Genomic DNA, 17,934 nt, shown 5'->3' with positions numbered 1-17,934 from the left:
TGGGGAAAAGAAACATTACTCTTCAAACAGTTTACCAGCATGCTGCTCTTTCTCAAACATTTTAATGCCTAGCTAAACTTTGTATAGTTCATATACTCTTTCATATACTCTTTTATTTGGGGGTGTGTTACTGTTGTATTGTATATTAATTAATTTACTAATACAGAAATTAAGATTATAGTATCTGCTTTTAAGGTGAATTTAGGTGGGAACAGCAACCTTGTGTTACATTCATCTAAGGAAAGGATTCCAGTGCCATCTGCCTGGAACTGTGCCATGTGTGGAAAGCATGTGCAGGAGCAGAGCCTCTCAATGCTCTAGGGCAGGAGGCCAAGTCCTGGCAATAACCTCAGGCTTGGGCAAGAATATCCTTTTCCTTGAAGTCATCTGTTATGGTTAGGCTTCTCCATGCCCTCTTCTACCTTGCATCATCTCCCAGAGCAGGGTCAGGTCCAATGTTTTGACTTAATCTCTTCATTGTTGACTGCCTTGGAACCGTGTGAAATCCAATTGCATTTGTGCAGCGACGTCCAGCATGTTCCACCCTAGTTCCACTGACAAATTGTGCTGAAAAGTGAGAGACTTTTTCCCTTAGAGTTTCAAAGAGTAAGCTGTTACTCTATGATTGTGATGCAATATTCAATTGCTTATGAGCCCTGGGCTTTTTCTCAGCTAAAAGGTCAAATTGGCAGAGATTTCTACTAGCCATCCTCTAGAGCCTTCAGATGCATTGGAAAGATCTTTTATTCCATCATAAGTGTTCTTAAATGAGCTTTTGACTGGTTTTGTGTCTTATATCTGACAAAGATCAAAAAGTCTCTCAGAATATTACATTCTGATAGAGGATGAAAATATATTTGATACAGTTGAAATACTTGAAAATATTTGATAGCTTCCTCCTCTTTAATTTTTAGCATTCTGCTCATTTTACTTAAGAATGTAACAAAATGCTTCCTTGGTGGCCATAATATTACATGAATGAGTAGGGAGAACTTTGATCCCTTGTGTAATATTTCCAAAGGGTGGAGATGTCCTGTTGAAAGACTTGAAATTCTATATAATTCAATGCATTCATCTCAGTTTTCATTCCTAGGTCTTTGTTTAGCATGGATGGAGCCAAGGTTCATGTTCTTAGAGTAGTAGGAGCGTTTCTAAAGCAGAACAGGAGAGCTGAGAGGTGGATATTTGTGGTATTACCAGCACTGCAAGAACAAAGGTGTGTCTAGTTAGCAGATTCTGACTTCCAGAGATAATATCTGTGCTAGGCAGGAAAACCTTCCTTCTGTGGTAGAGCCTGTATTGTGAGATAGCTCTGAACAGTATTCCTGCTGTCTGGAAAATGTGAAGGTGGGGCTCAAGGTAAACAGGTAATGTTTCCCAAGGCAAGGGTTCAGTCACTGGTAACAGTAGTAAGAACATGCTGGAGTCTAGTGAAGTAAGGCAATGGGTTTTCATGGAGATGTGGTTTATTTTCTCTTTCTTAAGAGCTATTTCAGAATACTTGTTTTCACAAGTTATGATAATGTGTCATCTTTTTTTTTCCCTTTTTCAGTGTATGCACATTTTTTCAGTTTCTGAAAGAGGTGGATGTTAACATGGATACTGTAAGCACTAAAGTTGATAGCACTGTATCAAGGCTGAAAAAGAAATACGATGTATTATTTGCACTATACCACAAGTTTGAAAGGTAGTGTATGCTTTTTTCATTTTGAAATTGATTTCTTCGTCTGTCAACATTTAAGTATTTGAATTTTTCAAACTGTTTGTTATAGGAGCCCATTTAAACTGTTGGGCTAATATTTGCAGAACAGTGAAATTGAGCTGTTTACATGCATTAAATAAACACCTCTTACATTTTACTCCATAACTATCACAATGCTGTGTTAAACAACCCCCTTGCTGCAGTACAAACTGTAGTAAGACTTGCATTACTACTCACTTTAAACTTTTTACAGATATAAAGAGGATTGGTTTACTATCTAAATATTTTTTTTACTTAACATTTTGCCTTCCGAGTCACAAAAGATTCTCAAATATCTCTTAAATAACCTTTGAAAGGGGTAGGAGATCACCCTTTGGTAGTTTATAGAATGAAGGCATGTATATCCTAGTTTGTTTTTGCATAAACTGATTTTTTTTCTTGAAATGCTATATACCTAGAATAATTGGGAAGCAACATTACACCACAAGGCTTGCAGTGGCACTGAAGAAGTACTAAGGATTTTTAAATGCCCTTTTATAGTGTGTTTTGTGCAGCTGTAGCGCACTTTGCTGTGTTGTACAAAACACTGAGTAACAATATATGTACAAATCTTGTCTTTCTAGAAGAAATTGTTTTGCTGTCTAAGCTTTGACATAAATATGCAAGCAACAACATTATTTCAGGCTTGGCAGGGCTAGAGTTGATCTGTTGTTGAGTCAGCTTTTTGTTTTAAAGTTAGAAAAATGTTTTGTGAACTGATGTCTTTTTTAACTACATTCAAGTCAAAGATACTGCATAGTTTGCTTACAGAAGCATGTTCAAAAATAAGAATTTTTTTTATTTTCTAGGACTTGTGGCCTTATTTATCTGGAACAACCTAGTAGTGAGTAAGTTTGATTTTCCTAAATTGTGTTTGTCAAGATAAGATGTAAAACATGATGGCATGTTATCTTTTAACCCTTCAGGACTGGCCTAAGTTGTAGTATGCTGTGTGTTTACTTTAAATTTAGTGTGGATTTGAATGTCAATGAGATGATGGGAGATGCAGAAATTATCTATATTTTACATATATATCTCTATATATGTGATTTATACACATTATGTATATAAGTATATTCTTACTTAAAAACATATAGAGTGTGTGTATGTATATATCAGTAGATATGTATCGTGTTTTTATATATATTTTATATATCTATCCCTCATCCATGAAATATTGCCAACAGTGGCATATGTCTTGGCATGGTGGAAATGAACATTGGGATGGAGCGTGAGCTTCCTAATCACAGCAGCAGATGAGTGTCCTAAAAGATGCCCTAACAGCTTCCCAATGAGCTTGAGTTCATGCTGGGGCTGGAGAGTAGGGCATCAGTCAGAGACACACGAGAAGACAGCTCAGAGCATTTGAATTGCCCACATTCAGTTTCTTTTCCAAGGATTTTACAGATATTTCCTGATTCTTCAATGGCTTTACAGGGACTTAAGTTTTTCAAATGTGTAGTCATAATTACAGAGGGAATGGGATGAGATTTTTAGTAAACTTAAGTCCATGGGAAATGTTGCATGTTGTTAAATAGTTCCATAGACAGAAGCATGTTTTCAGACATTGTAGTTTAAATTATTACAGAGCTATCAATGCGAAGTATTTTTGTTTCCCTGCAGGATTTCTGCTGAACTCAGTTCTGTATTAGTCCTAAAAAATTACTGGATTACTTTTTTGCTGGCAAAAGGTGGGTTTTGTTTAAAACACAGTAATTTTGATGAATATTTTTGAAGTGAGTGTACTTGTTTTACATGCCCAACATGACACTAGTATCCTTATTACAAATAAGTATTGTACAGACCCAGCTTGGCTTTTGTAACTGCTCAGTAATATTTCTTCATATACAGTTTGGCTGTTCTTCTCGCTGTTACACTTTCCGTTTATAAACATCAGCTTTCTAAAATTTCTATGATTTTTTCCCTTTTTCTTTAAAGCTTGCTGTTCTTAAGTCTTCTTGCTGTATTTAAGTCTATTCTGAGGTTCTTTGTAGTCTGCCAGCATTTTAATAATGGATAATTACCTTTAAAAATGGCATATTTTAAAAAATAAGCTTATATATATTATAAATTATATTTAATTAAACAAATTTAATTATAAGGTATTATAGTAAGTCTTTGAAAGCATGGCCTTTAAATGCTACAAATCTTTCTTGAAAAGTTGTAAGTTACAGTTAATGAAATGTAACTTACATTTCATTAATGTAACTAATGAAATGAGTGATGAAATGTTTATAGTGGTCCATGGAGTTCCTGTCTCATTGTACTCCTACTAAAAAGGGTGAATCATGTCTCTCAAGTGCTGCATACTGCAGGTGTGGGTTATCAGTGAAGTGTATGCATCTCTGATATCAAAATCAGACTTGGATCACCTGAGTTTTTTGGAGCTTTGTCGCTAGATTTCTCCAAGCATAAGCATAAAGCAAAACCTGCAAAAGGTTTTTTTAGCCTGCCTTTTCTTGAGAACAAAGAAAGCTGAAATTTACTAGAAAATAGTTGGAGTTTCAGAAGAGCCTGGGTGATGCTTGCTACATCTGATAGAAAAGAAATACAATAATTGCGCATGTAAGTAGAGCACAGCCAGATCTGTACCTGTTCAAAACCACTATCGACTTCCTGATTTTTTTGTGGCAATGCACGCTATCTTGGGACAGCTCTATAGATCTTCTCTGGCATATGAGTCATAATTTGGGAAAAACTGGAATTATGCAGCACTGAAAGTGCTCTTCATGCTATTACTTGTGTGACTTTTAAATAATTTCATAAAAATTTGACAGGCTGAGCCTACAGCGTGACAGCATGTTTTGAATTTCTTTTCACTGTATACTAGCAGCTCCTGCTTTCTGAATATTTAGCAGCTTTCAAAAAGCTTGCATGAGACCACAGAAAAAGAAAGCAGGGAGGAATTACATGGAAGTAAGAGGTTATTCTTTTACAGTAAAAAGAAGAATGAAGATTGAGCACTGAGGGCACGGTTTTGTACAAAGTAATTTTGTTTGTATGCTGTCTCTAAAGCCATGAACTGAAGTGCCATGAGTTATAAAATCAATAACCTTTAAAGAGCACTGGCATCCTGTATGATGCTTCCTGGATTCTGTTTTTTTTTGTTTTACTATATGAACTTCCAAATCCTTGTTTTGCAAAATTACTTCTTGAATTAAGTCAGCCATTCTCAAAAATGTTTTCTTTACCCTTTTAAATATTTGCAGGTAAAGTGTTGCAAGTGGAAGATGACCTGGTGATTTCTTTCCAGTTGTTGCTGTGTGTCTTAGATTATTTTATCAAACTGTCACCTCCTGCTATGCTCAAGGAACCATACAGTAAGATTTTTTTTTGTATTTCTCATTCAAGTAGAAAGTAAATTTATTATATTTCTATTAGCCATGCTAATTTTCATTATTAACATAATTAAACTTCTTAAGCTTATTGAAATGCAATTATTTTTTGTTTTAGTCAAATTTACATGATAGTGAACTTGAATTCAATTACCTGAATGTGGCAGTATATTTAATATAATTTTTGCTATGTCCTCTCCCCATACTAGTTGTTTAGGGACTTGTTAAAACAGCAAGTCTAATTTGGTAAAAGAATTCAGGTTCTGGGTGGATCATAACTGAGAACTATTATTTAGGTTTGTCTTGAGATAGAAAAGGGAAAAGTGGTGGTATCTTACTGTATTGCTGTGGTGGACTCTTACTTTATTGATGTTTAACAGTATGACAACAGCAGAAATGTACAAGATACTGGACTATACAGACATTTAAAACAAATATACAGTGGATATCAGCTCAAAATAAAAGAGTAAAGGTAAAATGTAGACAGCTTTGCTTTTATTACATCCTGTTTGCTATTGCAAGTGTCACTATTTTAAGTAAAAATAGAATGGGTCTTCTGTATAAAAACTTCTGTTCAACAGTAAGCTTTTACCCATTAAGTTTTTATATCTAAAACGTGGAAAACCTCACAAAAAAGTTGAAGTAAATATTTATAAAAACTTTCAAAGATAGAATTCTATTTGAGTTAACTATTTTCTTCAGCTAGCTATGGAATTAATACACTGAAATATTTGGAGCCACAGGATGTGACTCAGATTTTTAGAAATTAGTTTATCCTCTGGTGGGTTAAGATGCAAGCCTAGTATATTTAGCTTAAATCTATTCTTTGGTAACTAAACATCTACCTAAGTTGTAATGTCATGCAATAGATATGGTATTCACTACTATATTCTTTAAATTCTGTATTTTGGAGATATTTATCTGACCCACTGATTATTTGTTGCAGGTAAAGAAAAATAACCTTGATCTTATTCTAATGTGAATAAAGGATGGACTTGGGACAAGCAGATCCCTGCTTTCCTCCAGTACTACTTTGAATTTGAATTTGAATTTAAATTCATTCCTAGTAGGACAGACATATATGCTGCTGCTTATTTCAGGTGTTATAAAGCAGATCCTTTTCAAAAACCACTGAATTAAAACTACCTGGTTTTGAATTCTGTGTTCACACTGATTTATTTTTTCATAGTAAAACTGTACAGAATAGGAGCTAATTTTTAGAAACAGTTTGTGCATCATACCTTGAAAAAAAATTCTGCCACTTGAGACTGAATTGCAGATGTGAGTATCACTGTCCTAGGGGCAAAGCACTGGGTTTCTGATGTGAAGCTGTGTATGAACTGTCAAACAGCTCTGCATTCTTTGAGAAAATAACCCAATGTATTTTTCAAACCCTCGTGACCAAGAGGCTTCATGTTGTGATAAATGATGCCAGGCTTTATGATCTGACTAAGACTGAGGGGATTATGATGCAGCCACCTCTGCAGTGTAGTTTGTCAGGGTTTCTCAGAACAGTTGTCAAATGCAGATGAAGTTACAAGTGAGAACAGCATGCTGATTACAGTGTCAAGTTTAAACCAACAATATTTAATCATATTAATGTATGTTATTAATATAATTCACATATTTAAGCCATCTGTTTTGAGTTTAACAAAATGAAATATTTTTACCTCACAGTATTAAGGTTTTTTGATACTTTCTTCTAGGTAGACCTGTTTGTTTCTGCTTGTGTGTCTGGGGGTACTTGGGGAAAGGAGGAATTCCCTCCAGGACCATATTTCAGGTTCCCACCATCACTCAAGTTCTGCATTGATTTATTGACCTTCAGCTTCTTGTTTTATACTTCTTTAAAAATAGAAAAATAGTTACTCATCTGTGAAAAGATAAGGCTTTCCTAGCTTTGCAAAACAGATTTTCAGTTAAAGCTACTTGGAGAAAGTGCTGTTACATTCTGTTCAGAGTAGCTTCTTAAAAACAAAATGTCCAAATACTGATACAGGAATTTAAAAATTAACTTTCTTTTTGTATACATTTTCTGTAATGAAGGTTTCTTACCTAGCTGAACGGATGAGAAAGAAGATATATTTAAGGGGAAGACTTGAAAAAAGTATATAAGAAGTAGCATCTTCTAGGATTAATAACTTGAATTTCCTCTTTCTTAAGACGGCTCTAACCTTGTGATGGTTCTGAATGTCTCTGCAGAGTCTTCTGTGCCTGCAGTGACTGTGAATGGTTCAGCTCGCACTCCGAGGAGAGGTCAGAGCAGGAGTTCACGCACTGCCAAGCAGCTTGATACCGACACAAAAATTATTGAAATCCTTTGTAAAGAGCACGATTGTAATTTAGATGAGGTAATGCCTGCGCTTCAAAGTCTGATAGATCTTGCTGCTAGACTCCATCTGGAATATGTATTTATTTAAATGGTCTTTTAAGTGTCATTATTTGGGCCAGCTTAACTATTCTGTCGAGCAGTTACCTTCAGTAGTGAAAGTATTTTACTGTTTTATAGTTTCTCTACTCAGTAGTGCAAAAAACAAACAAAAACCACCCAAAACAAACGCTTTGGTATGGGTGATAATTTTGCCAGGGTAACTGATTTGTGAAGAATAGAATATGAAGTTACAGGCTGATCACAGCATGTAGCATATGGATGCAGGGCTGCTCTGACGGAGTTTCACAGCTGCATCCCATGATGAGAAAATGTATGCAAAAAGCACATTGCTTCTGTGGAAGATCTTAAAAGGCCCCCATTTGCCTTTCACTCTGCTGTTAAATCTATTTCTGTGTAAAAAGGACTGATTTTTGAATATTCAAATGGGTGATGGAAGCAGAAATGTGATAGGGCTGGAAAGAGTGCAGTCCTTTTCCAGTTTAATCAATTAGTATTCCACGAAAGGGTTGTATTTGCTTGCTTACATATCACAGTGTTTTGAATGTATGGCAAGTTTTGTTCTTGCTTCATTGAAAACAAACCACAGTGCATTACAGAACTGTCTCAGTTTCTTGATTTAAAGATGTGAAAGCAGTGTATGCATGGCTGACTCTCTACCTTGCTAATGCTACATTTTTTCCTTTTTGTTTTTAGGTCAAAAATGTGTATTTCACAAGCTTCATTCCTTTCTTGAATTCTGCTGGTATTGTAGCTTCCAATGGACTGCCAGAGGTAAGTAGAGGAATTTAAGACATTGTGGTGGGCAGACCCTGGCTGGGTGCCAGGAACCCACCAAAGCCTCTTTTAATTCCTCTCTGCAGCAGAATGGGGAGAAAAAATATAACAAAAGGTTCATGGGTTAGATTGCTCACCAAATACCATCACTGGCAAAAGAGATTCAGCTGAGGGATGTTAGTTGAATTTATTGCCAGCAAAATCAGAGTAGGATAATAAGTAAAATAAATGTTAAAAACACCTTCACCCCACCCCTGCCTCCTTCCCAGGCTCAACCTGCTCCCCATCAGCAGTGCCAGGAGATGGGGAGTCACTTTATCACATGTTCCAGCCACTGCACAGGGAGTGGAGTCCTTCCCATGCTCCAGTGGGGTCCTTTCTACAGGAGAACATCCTCCATGAACTTCTCCAACATGAGTCCATTCCACAGGCAACAGTTCTTCACAAACTACACCAGTGTGGGTCCCCCCAGGGGTCACAAGTCCTACCCGGAAGCCTGCTCCAGTGTGGGCTCCTCCAGCATGGGCCTCCCATGGGCACACAGCCTCTCTCAGGCACCCACCTGCTCCCAGGCTGTGCATGGATCTCTGAAGCCCCATGGACCTCCCTGGGCTGCAGGGCACATCCTGCATCCCCATGGACCTCCCTGGGCTGCAGGGCACATCCTGCATCACCATGGACATCCCTGGGCTGCAGGGCACATCCTGCATCCCCATGGACCTCCCTGGGCTGCAGGGCACATCCTGCATCCCCATGGACCTCCCTGGGCTGCAGGGCACATCCTGCATCCCCATGGACCTCCCTGGGCTGCAGGGCACATCCTGCATCACCATGCTCTGCACCAGGGGCTGCAGGGGAATCCCAGCTCTGGCACCTGGAGCACCTCCTGCCCCTCCTTCTCCACTGACCCCAGTGTGTGCAGAGTTGCTCCTTTCACTTACTTTCATATCTCTTTTCTCAGGCAGCAGTTGTTTCTGTGTAATTGCAGTTGTTTCTGTTTTTCCCTTCATAAATATGTTATCACAGAGGTGCTGCTATAATTCCTGATTGTCCTAGCCTTGACCAATAGAAAGGGTCAGTCCTGGAGCCATTGGGATTGGCTCTGGTGGACATGGACAAAGCTTCTAGCAGCTTCTCACAAAAGCCACCCCTGTAACCCCCCTAGTTACCAAAACCTTCCCATGCACAGTACAGACAGTTCAACAACTGTGTTTTACTTCATGCCAAATTGCTTAAGACACCCATTACCCATTGGTGGAGTTCTAATAGGTTCTTCTTAAATCATGTGGCAAAATGAACTGTTTTTTAGGAATGTGGGCTAGCAGGGAATCCAGTATTCATAAAGTATATTTAGCCTATGCTTTTGAATTTAATAAATTAATCTCCTGAGGCTAAACCAGGCTTTGCTCAAAGCAAAAAGCTTTTACACCAAGCAAAACGTAAGAGTTGCATATCCATGACCTTGGTAAGGCCATTCATCTAAAATACAGCTATTACAATACTAGGTCTCTGAAGTCACTCTATAAATGCTTAAAGTCTTAAATTGCACACCTTAATTAAAATATAAATGAGACATGTTATTGTAGTGTTGTTGGAAAGATATCCAGAAGATTAGTCTCAGTTTCACAACTTGGCAGAGTTTGGACTGCTGTGTCTGTGCAGAATTGCTTTCATCTTGCTGAGCTGTTGCCTGGATGCAGCAGACTCTCTCTTTGTGCAATTGCATCCAGAGTGCATTTTAATAGGTAACTTCTTGCAGTGTGTTTACATTCATTATTATTAAAAATGTAAGTTTAGCTGTGTGTCACCAGTAGATGTTGTAATCTAAAAATAAGCAGCTCTGAAGCTGATCAGAGCAATGAGTCTGCAGGGTTCAATCAAATGTATCTTCTGTTCAGTGTCATAGTGTGTTGGGTGGGGAATAAAGTACAGGACTCACTGAAGATCTTAATCTCTTCCTAAATTAATTCCAGGGTATCAGTAGCCTGTTTAGACTTTTTAATTGATGTGTGTATGTATAGTTGGGAAACCCTATATGAACTTCCAGGCAAAGGTCATTATACAGCTTATTCTCAAATCAGAGGGTTTTCATCCAAGACTACTGAACTTCAGCATAATATCAAAATATTAGCATAAGACTTGTTGGTGAAACTTTTACAAAAGGATGCATTTGAAGAAAAATTGAGTCACATGGTCTTTGCACCTTAACCTTGAGTGCCAGAGCAGAAAGTTAGAGCTGTATTTCAGAGGTAGTTGGTTCATACATATAATCAGCTAACCAAAAATCATGGATGAGATCATCAGTACAATAGGTAGTAATGTGGTACATTTAAATTGACTTTCATAAAAAAACACTGTGCTTTTGAAAAATTTCAATGTTCCTTCCAGAGCAAGAAAAGCTTTTGAGGCTTTATGTTGGTATTTTGTTTGTCTTTCCCATGTATTTGCTGTCAGACTTTATGCATTAATGAATAGATCAATACAGAACTCTTATTTTTGACTGAAGGTTTCTTCCAAGTTGGCCCAGTACAGCCATCTTGTCTGAGAGCTGCTGTTTTTTTTAGAAATTTATGAAGTACTGAAATATTTTCGATTAAAAGAATGCATAATCCATTAAGAAGATAACAAAAAATGAAAATATAATTTAGTTTTTAAATAAAAGGAATAGTGATAATAGGAAGTGAAATATAGTCTTTGGTTTAATAGACCTAATCTTAAAGTTTTAATTGTGAGATCAGTTTGGAGCAAGTCCGTTTGGCAAAGGTAAAGAAGAGGGTAAGGAGCAAAGCTGTGTAGGAGGCATTTCCAGCTTTCTCTCTCTTGAGACTGAGAGGGGACTAATTTGGGTTCATATGCATTGTTGCCTGTTTTCCTAGCAGGAGTTTGCCAGAGCACAGCATCATTTAATAAGTTCAAGGGCTCAGGGAGCAGATAATTGAGGTGGCTGCATACTTCTACATGAGCACAGCAGCAGATTTGGAGGGCCAGATAAAAAAGTTGCAGACTTCCAGTTAATGTTAGTCATTCAAAGTAAAAAGAAGTAATTAAAAAAACATTCAGAAAAATCCAATAAACTTCTCCATGCAAAGTGAAGTCATATCCATCTGGGATTTGTGTCAATTAGGAATTTTTTAACAGTTACTTAAAACACTACAGTGTGGCCATGAAATAACAAGTCTATTTTTGTAGCAATAGGCATGTCTCTTAAGAGCTACTCCAGTGCAGATATCTTAATATAAAATGAGGAAACTCCTATTGAGGTAAAAAAAAAGGTTTGAGTTTAGGCCCTATTGCCCAAACCAGCAGAGACAGGGACTGATTCAATTGCCCAATAGCTGTTCTAAGAGCAAGCATTTTACATTTCCTGCTCTTGGTGACACTCTCTTTTCTAGAAGGAAAGATTTAAAAATACAGAAATGCTAGTTTGGTTTGCAGGTCTGTTTCCTAATCTAGTTGTTTTTACAGTGTCAAGACCTACATTTCATCAAAAAATTCTTATGATGATCTTGGATTGTTTTCTCTTATAAACAGTAATTTTCCTCTGGGTATGTTTCAACTGTTGTATAAGAAGTAACTTTGTGAGGTCCAAGGTCATTCTTTTAGCATTTCAGCATTCCAGTCGTGAAGTAGAAATAACTTATGTTATTCAGTAGATTGTCAAACTTGTTCCTGTATAATAAATTCTGGTTTTTTTCAATGTCTTTTTGAGGTTGAAGTTATCTTGAAACAGTATGACGAGCTCTATCTCAAGAACAAAGATATAGACGCGAGACTATTTCTGAATCATGATGAGACTCTGCAGCCTGCTGTCATTGCATGGTAATATTTCCATTTACTGATTTCATTCCATAAGAGAGTGCAAACTTGTGTTGCTCTCTGCCCCCTTGTGTTATAAGTGGAGATCTCTCTATCCTGTTGACCTACTAGTTTTGTAGTTTCAGATAAGGAATTCTGGCATCACCAGCCTTGCTTTACATCATCACCTAAATAATTAGGGAACATATGACTGTGGATACCTGATTTGGAAGCTCTGCTCTAACACTTACTCTGTGCAAGGCCCTTTTCATTGAGGGAAAGCTGGGGAATCATGAGGAGGAGGCATGGCATGCCAGCTGATTAGATGTGCCAGAGGTTGTGTTATGGCTCTGAGCCAGCTGGCACTGAATGGTTTGGGTGGTGGATGCCCCATCCTGGGAACATGCAAGGTTGGGCTGGACAGGGCTCTGAGGACTCCCATTTAGTTGAAGATGTCCTTGGTCATTGAAGGTGGATGGGACCAGATGACCTTCAAAGGTCCCCTTCCAACCCAAACCATTCTATGACTGTTTGATTTAATTTGTTTTTCAGTCCTACACTTATATGCTAGCAATTGCTGACAATTCAATATCTCTATAATTTAATGTGAGCTCACCATGTGAGTCTGAATTTATTTATGTCATGAAAATACATGAACTTTAAAATGGGATTAAAATGCAACTAATACCATCTCTACATATAAATTAAGCTGTTTGTAAATGGAATTCTGGGAAAGAAGAAAAGTTTGGAAGAAAACTTTAGAGCTTGTCTAGTGCAACATACTGCTCAAAGCATCTACTTGGGAATTTAAACAACTCAAGTAATTGGGCATCTACATATTCTAATATGTTACACATTTTTCTCTTCAGATTAAGTCTTTATAGAAAACATTGTCTTTTGAATTGTATTAGTCTTTGATAAGTTTGTTTTCCATTTCTGTAGCTCACAGTTGGAGAGGACACCACTAAAAAACAATGCAGATGAGGAAATTAATATTATACTTCCACAGACTCCTGTTCGGTATGAGTTTTTCTCTTGAATGTGTTCTTTTGTTTAATATCATAGCTAAAAATATTTATCTTTAGCGTAGTCTTTTTTTAATTTTTAAAGAAATGTGGCCTTGGTTTTGTTGGTTTTTTCCCCATAAACTATACTGTAGTTCTGATCACTGATACTTTTTATTTATAGTAGCTATAAAGATGGCAAAGATGCTTCCTTAAAGTTCTTGACATAAGAAAAGTCCTGGAGTATGAAGTTTCTGCATTGCTAAAAATTCAAAATGTTCTAAACCAACTTTTTTCTTGAGAGAAAGTCTAGTGATGTTTAGATTCTTTCCATTCTCACTTGGGCTTTGCTCTGATTTTTCCAAAACTGATGCTATTTAGGGCAAATCACGTGAAGGCCTATTCGCCAGCACTGAATTTGGGCTGTAGTAACTTTTTCATGAAGCCACAGAAGTGTCAGTAGATGGCAGCAAAGGTTTGATCACCATCTTAGAGTGGAAAGTGAATCCTTATCTCTCCTTTTAAACAGAACCCTGTATAGTATATGCTGAAAGGACCATGCTTATTCCTTTGAGTTACCTTACAGTGTCATATATTTTAACCTAGACTCATGGACTCTGCTTTAAAGCCCCCTGAAACAGAGAATATAATGATTTTTATCAGTGGATTTGTATCTGGTCATTTATGTAGAAACTAGTGTATTAAAAGGGTGTAAGTACTAGTTATGAGCATAATGAGACTGAATTGTATGTTTTCATTTTATGTTTTTCCAGTGTTCTTATGCTTTTCCTTATCATTAGGAGAGTTGTGGCAGAAGTGATTTTTACCAATACTTGGCAAAAAGTAGATTAAAGAAAAATGCATTATGTTGCAATGATTGAACATATTTTTGCTGGGTTTGCAGTTACTTGACTGATGATATGAACCAAATTGAGGTTGAATGATACAGAGATTTGAAGCACACAAACTGTAGTGGGCTGGCCAAACACCAGTGCACCCACTAGAACTATTTGCTCATGTTCTGCTAATACAGAAGGATAAGGATTAGGAAGAGAGCAATGCAGGCTTAAAACCCTAAAGGGTATTCAGAAAACTTTATTAACAGAACTAAAAAAACAAAAAAAAACCTGAATAAACCTTCAGAACACTTGTCTTTCCCCCAGCGCTTCTTTCCTTCCCCACTAACAATATAAAGAGACAAAACCTGTAACTTTCAGTCAATGTACTGCCTAGTCTTTTTTTTTTTGAGTTCACTTAGGGGGAGAAGTCTCTCTTGCCATGCCATGGAGACTTTTCCACAAGAAATAGTTTTCTTGTGGTTTTAATTTTCACAAATAGCAGTCACCTGGAAAGTCTGTAATCTTGAAGTCCCTCCCACAGTTTGGTAGTCTTCCCACAGCTGCCATCATGGGGCATTTCAGCTTGTTGGGGTACAGTTTTAAGGATGAGCTGTTCTAGTATAGAAACAAAAAGTTCTCCTCTTTTATCTCTGGAATCAGAGGTTTTCTTCTTCTGTCCTGGGGCAAGGTTTCTCATCTTTTTCATCTCTCTGGGTTCAAGCTTCTCATTGGAACACAGCTACTTCAACATTTGCTTGAGTGCTCATGGCTGTGATTAGAACGCTACATTCTCCCCATGCATTCCATGAGTTACAGGGGAAAAAAAAAAGTCTGGTATATCAACTATATCTTCACCATACCCTTACAAGACAATTTCAGCCCAAGACTGAGGTATCTCCTCATTCTCCTCCCATCTGGGATTCAACTCCTTCACTGACCTTGGTGTCTCCATGTTGTTTTCTCTATGTGTTGTTTTCTCTTCACCCTTTCCTTTTCCTGTCACTTGAGAGAGGATTGATGCATGCAAGCTTCATCTCTGAGAGAGTTAACATCTCGCCCGGGCTCGTGGATGGTGATGTGCTCTCTGCTGGTGGTGGCTGCTCTGGCTGCATGGCTGTTTTCCAGCCCCTGCCACGCTCAATTCCAGCCATGGGGCTGCAGGACTCCCTCCGTTCTCTTTTCTGCTGTTTCTTTTTCTGCAGGATGGCTGGGCAGCTCACGGCCAGAGCAGGGCTTAGCTTGGCTCCATGTGAAGCTGACCAGAGCCAGCCTGGCCCCTGGCTGTGGTGGGAACTCGGCAGCAGCAGAGCAGGGCATGGCCTGGCCACTGTCCCTTCACCTGTTCAAAGGCTGGAAGCAACAGAGCTTTTCCTGGGGCTTGTTCATCTTTAAATGTGATTTCACAGGGTGTATTCAGCTCTCTTAAGTGGTTTAACAGAATGTTAATATTCAAAACTAGCCAGCTGATTGGTCCTGTCAGGTCCAAAGGAAGCTGCCAAGATCCTTACAGGGAATCACTTCTGTAACTCCTGGATTTTTTTTCCTTAACTAAAAGCTAAACTGTGTTAAACTGTTTAACTATGTTGAACCACTAACACACAAAATTCTACTGGAAAATCAAAAACAGCAGTGAAGAATTCAGGAAGTAACAATACCACAGAAGAGTCAAGCTATTTCTTAGGTGTTAAGCCATTCTTTTGGTTATTAAAGTTATCACAATCCATGTGTAAGTAATTAGATAAATTGCCTTGTTAGAATTCATAGTCGTTACCACAGTAGATTTCCTCAAACAGTTTGTTTGATAACTGGAGTGAGAACAGGAATCATAATTTTTTGGTGTGTGGATTTGCTGTTCATTTTCTGGAAACTGTCAACCTTAATGCTTATTATGCATTTTATTGTGTTTTTCCAGAGCGGCAATGAATAACATTCAGCAGTTGATTATGATTTTAAACTCAGCAACTGATAAACCATCAGACACTCTCATCAAGTACTTCAATGTAAGTGACTACAAAGATGATTTGTGTAGGATTCTTGGAATTACCAGTCAAGCAAAATAGACACCTGTAGATTGGATGCACATGTTTTTGAAAAAGTACATTTTATTTGGGTTGGTTTAAATGTCATCAGTCATTTTAGAAAGCATCCTCTCTAACTGTTGTGTAGTGGAACCTTTTAAGTGCTTAGATACTTCAGTTACTGAGCAGCATATTAAAATTATTTTATGTGTGTATTGAATGGAAAAGCAAGGGGGTATAGAAGGGAAACAAAAGAGAAAAAGATGTACAGCACTCTTTTAAATACCTCATTTTTATTTATGCTGATGACCGTATGTTGAAAGGTGTTACAAAGGAAAGCAGGGCTTTTAATCAGTTAAATGATTGAAATGTTTTTGAAGTAAAATGTCTTTTCTTTGTCTTTCCTTCCCCTTATTTGTTTCCTGTACTATTTTAGAATTGCACAGTGAACCCTAAGGATGGTATCCTGAAAAGAGTGGAAAGTTTTGAACACATCTTCAAAAAGAAATTTGCTGAAGCAGTTGGACAGGGATGGGCTGAAATTGGCTCACAGGTCAGTATTTGGGTTGAATATCACTCACTTGAGCTCTGTTAGCACTAGCTGGTATGAGACTTGACTTACTGACTCTCCTCATTCAGTGTAGATCAGTAAAGGTAAAAAGTAACAGTATTCTTTTCAAATTGAGGAAGCGCTGTAAAGATAGCATGTAAGAAATTCCTCTTAATATGTAAGGAGCAATAGTAATTGGGTGAAAATATGTTGGAAGTACTTTACTGAAGAATGGAAAGTTTTTTTGGGCAAAATACATTAAGTGAAACATATATTTGCATTCATTAGGTTAACTTGGCCTAAAACTGCCAAAGGTGACTCACTTCCTTATAAAGTCAGGAGAGCAGCTGTGCTTTCAACAAGGATTTTAGAAAATAAACCCAACCAAGTTTGTACTCGACAGTCTCCTTCCTGTCTGTCAGCCCTGCTTTTTTATCCTGTTAGCTGTGAATCAGTGTGAACACAATTCAGGTTGTTACACTTGGTTGAATCTTCACGTGGCTGGGGTAGTCACACACCTTAGTAGCCCTTGATACCTCTCCAGTGTTACTGGCCAGTGGAACTGGGGACAGTAACTTGTTTATAGTGGCTCTGTCAAAAACTGGAATGTTCTGGATTGTTAAAACACAAGAGTCTTGCTGTTGTAGTCTGTCAAAACCCCTTGTAATATTCCCGATTTTCTCATTCTAACAGAGGTACAAGCTTGGAGTGCGTCTCTATTACAGAGTAATGGAGTCCATGCTGAAGTCGGTAAGTTTAGTGCTGCTATCTCAGTACTGGCAGTACCTCTGGAATTACTAAGAATATTCACAAGTTTGATTTATTTATTTCAGGAGGAAGAGCGCCTCTCAGTGCAAAATTTCAGGTACTTGCCCCTAAGTTGTTATTGAAGTCTGCTATTTTGAAGTCTTGGGTCAAATACTAATAACTTCCTTTCTCTTTAGCAAACTTCTGAATGATAACATCTTCCACACATCTCTTCTGGCATGTGCTGTTGAGGTTGTCATGGCTACATATGGCAGTAAGTTAAATCTAGAGTCCTTAATTGCATTGTTACTTATTGATAGTTATTACTATTTATTCTAATATAAATAGCAAAAACCCACCCAATACACAAAAAGCGACTCACTGAAATGTCTGAGCTAGCAATGATTCAATAAATACAAAAAGGAAAAAACATCAAAAGTGGAAGAATGTAGAATATGTGACAATTTTAGTCTGTTTTCTCTTCAGGAAATGCTTCACAAGGTGACAGTACCAGTGCTGAAACAGACTTGTCTTTCCCATGGATTCTCAATGTATTTGATTTAAAAGCTTTTGACTTCTACAAGGTGATTGAAAGCTTTATTAGAGCAGAACCCAACCTAACACGGGAAATGATAAAGCATCTAGAGCACTGTGAACATCGAATTATGGAGTCTCTCGCTTGGCAATCTGTAAGTAACACTTTCAAGTAGAATTTGCCCTTGTGTAATGTGCTTGCCTA

At 37.6% G+C, this 17,934-nt stretch overlaps 1 protein-coding gene across 1 annotated transcript in view; it reads left to right on the top strand.

Annotated features, from left to right (window-relative positions):
- RB1 (RB transcriptional corepressor 1) overlaps positions 1-17,934 on the top strand; it is a 71,505-nt gene that overhangs the window by 10,805 nt on the left and 42,766 nt on the right. Inside the window, exons 4-17 of the mRNA XM_058825700.1 lie at positions 1,553-1,687; positions 2,551-2,589; positions 3,365-3,432; positions 4,951-5,061; positions 7,279-7,427; positions 8,162-8,239; positions 11,952-12,061; positions 12,980-13,057; positions 15,793-15,880; positions 16,335-16,451; positions 17,142-17,198; positions 17,282-17,313; positions 17,393-17,469; positions 17,682-17,884. Coding sequence (XP_058681683.1) covers positions 1,553-1,687; positions 2,551-2,589; positions 3,365-3,432; positions 4,951-5,061; positions 7,279-7,427; positions 8,162-8,239; positions 11,952-12,061; positions 12,980-13,057; positions 15,793-15,880; positions 16,335-16,451; positions 17,142-17,198; positions 17,282-17,313; positions 17,393-17,469; positions 17,682-17,884 — 1,342 coding nt within the window. The remainder of the gene's footprint in view (positions 1-1,552; positions 1,688-2,550; positions 2,590-3,364; positions 3,433-4,950; positions 5,062-7,278; positions 7,428-8,161; positions 8,240-11,951; positions 12,062-12,979; positions 13,058-15,792; positions 15,881-16,334; positions 16,452-17,141; positions 17,199-17,281; positions 17,314-17,392; positions 17,470-17,681; positions 17,885-17,934) is intronic.

Source organism: Ammospiza caudacuta, chromosome 2 (genome assembly GCF_027887145.1).
Source record: "Ammospiza caudacuta isolate bAmmCau1 chromosome 2, bAmmCau1.pri, whole genome shotgun sequence".
In the NCBI taxonomy this organism is placed as follows: Eukaryota; Metazoa; Chordata; class Aves; order Passeriformes; family Passerellidae; genus Ammospiza; species Ammospiza caudacuta.
This window is presented reverse-complemented; position numbering and strand designations above follow the sequence as displayed.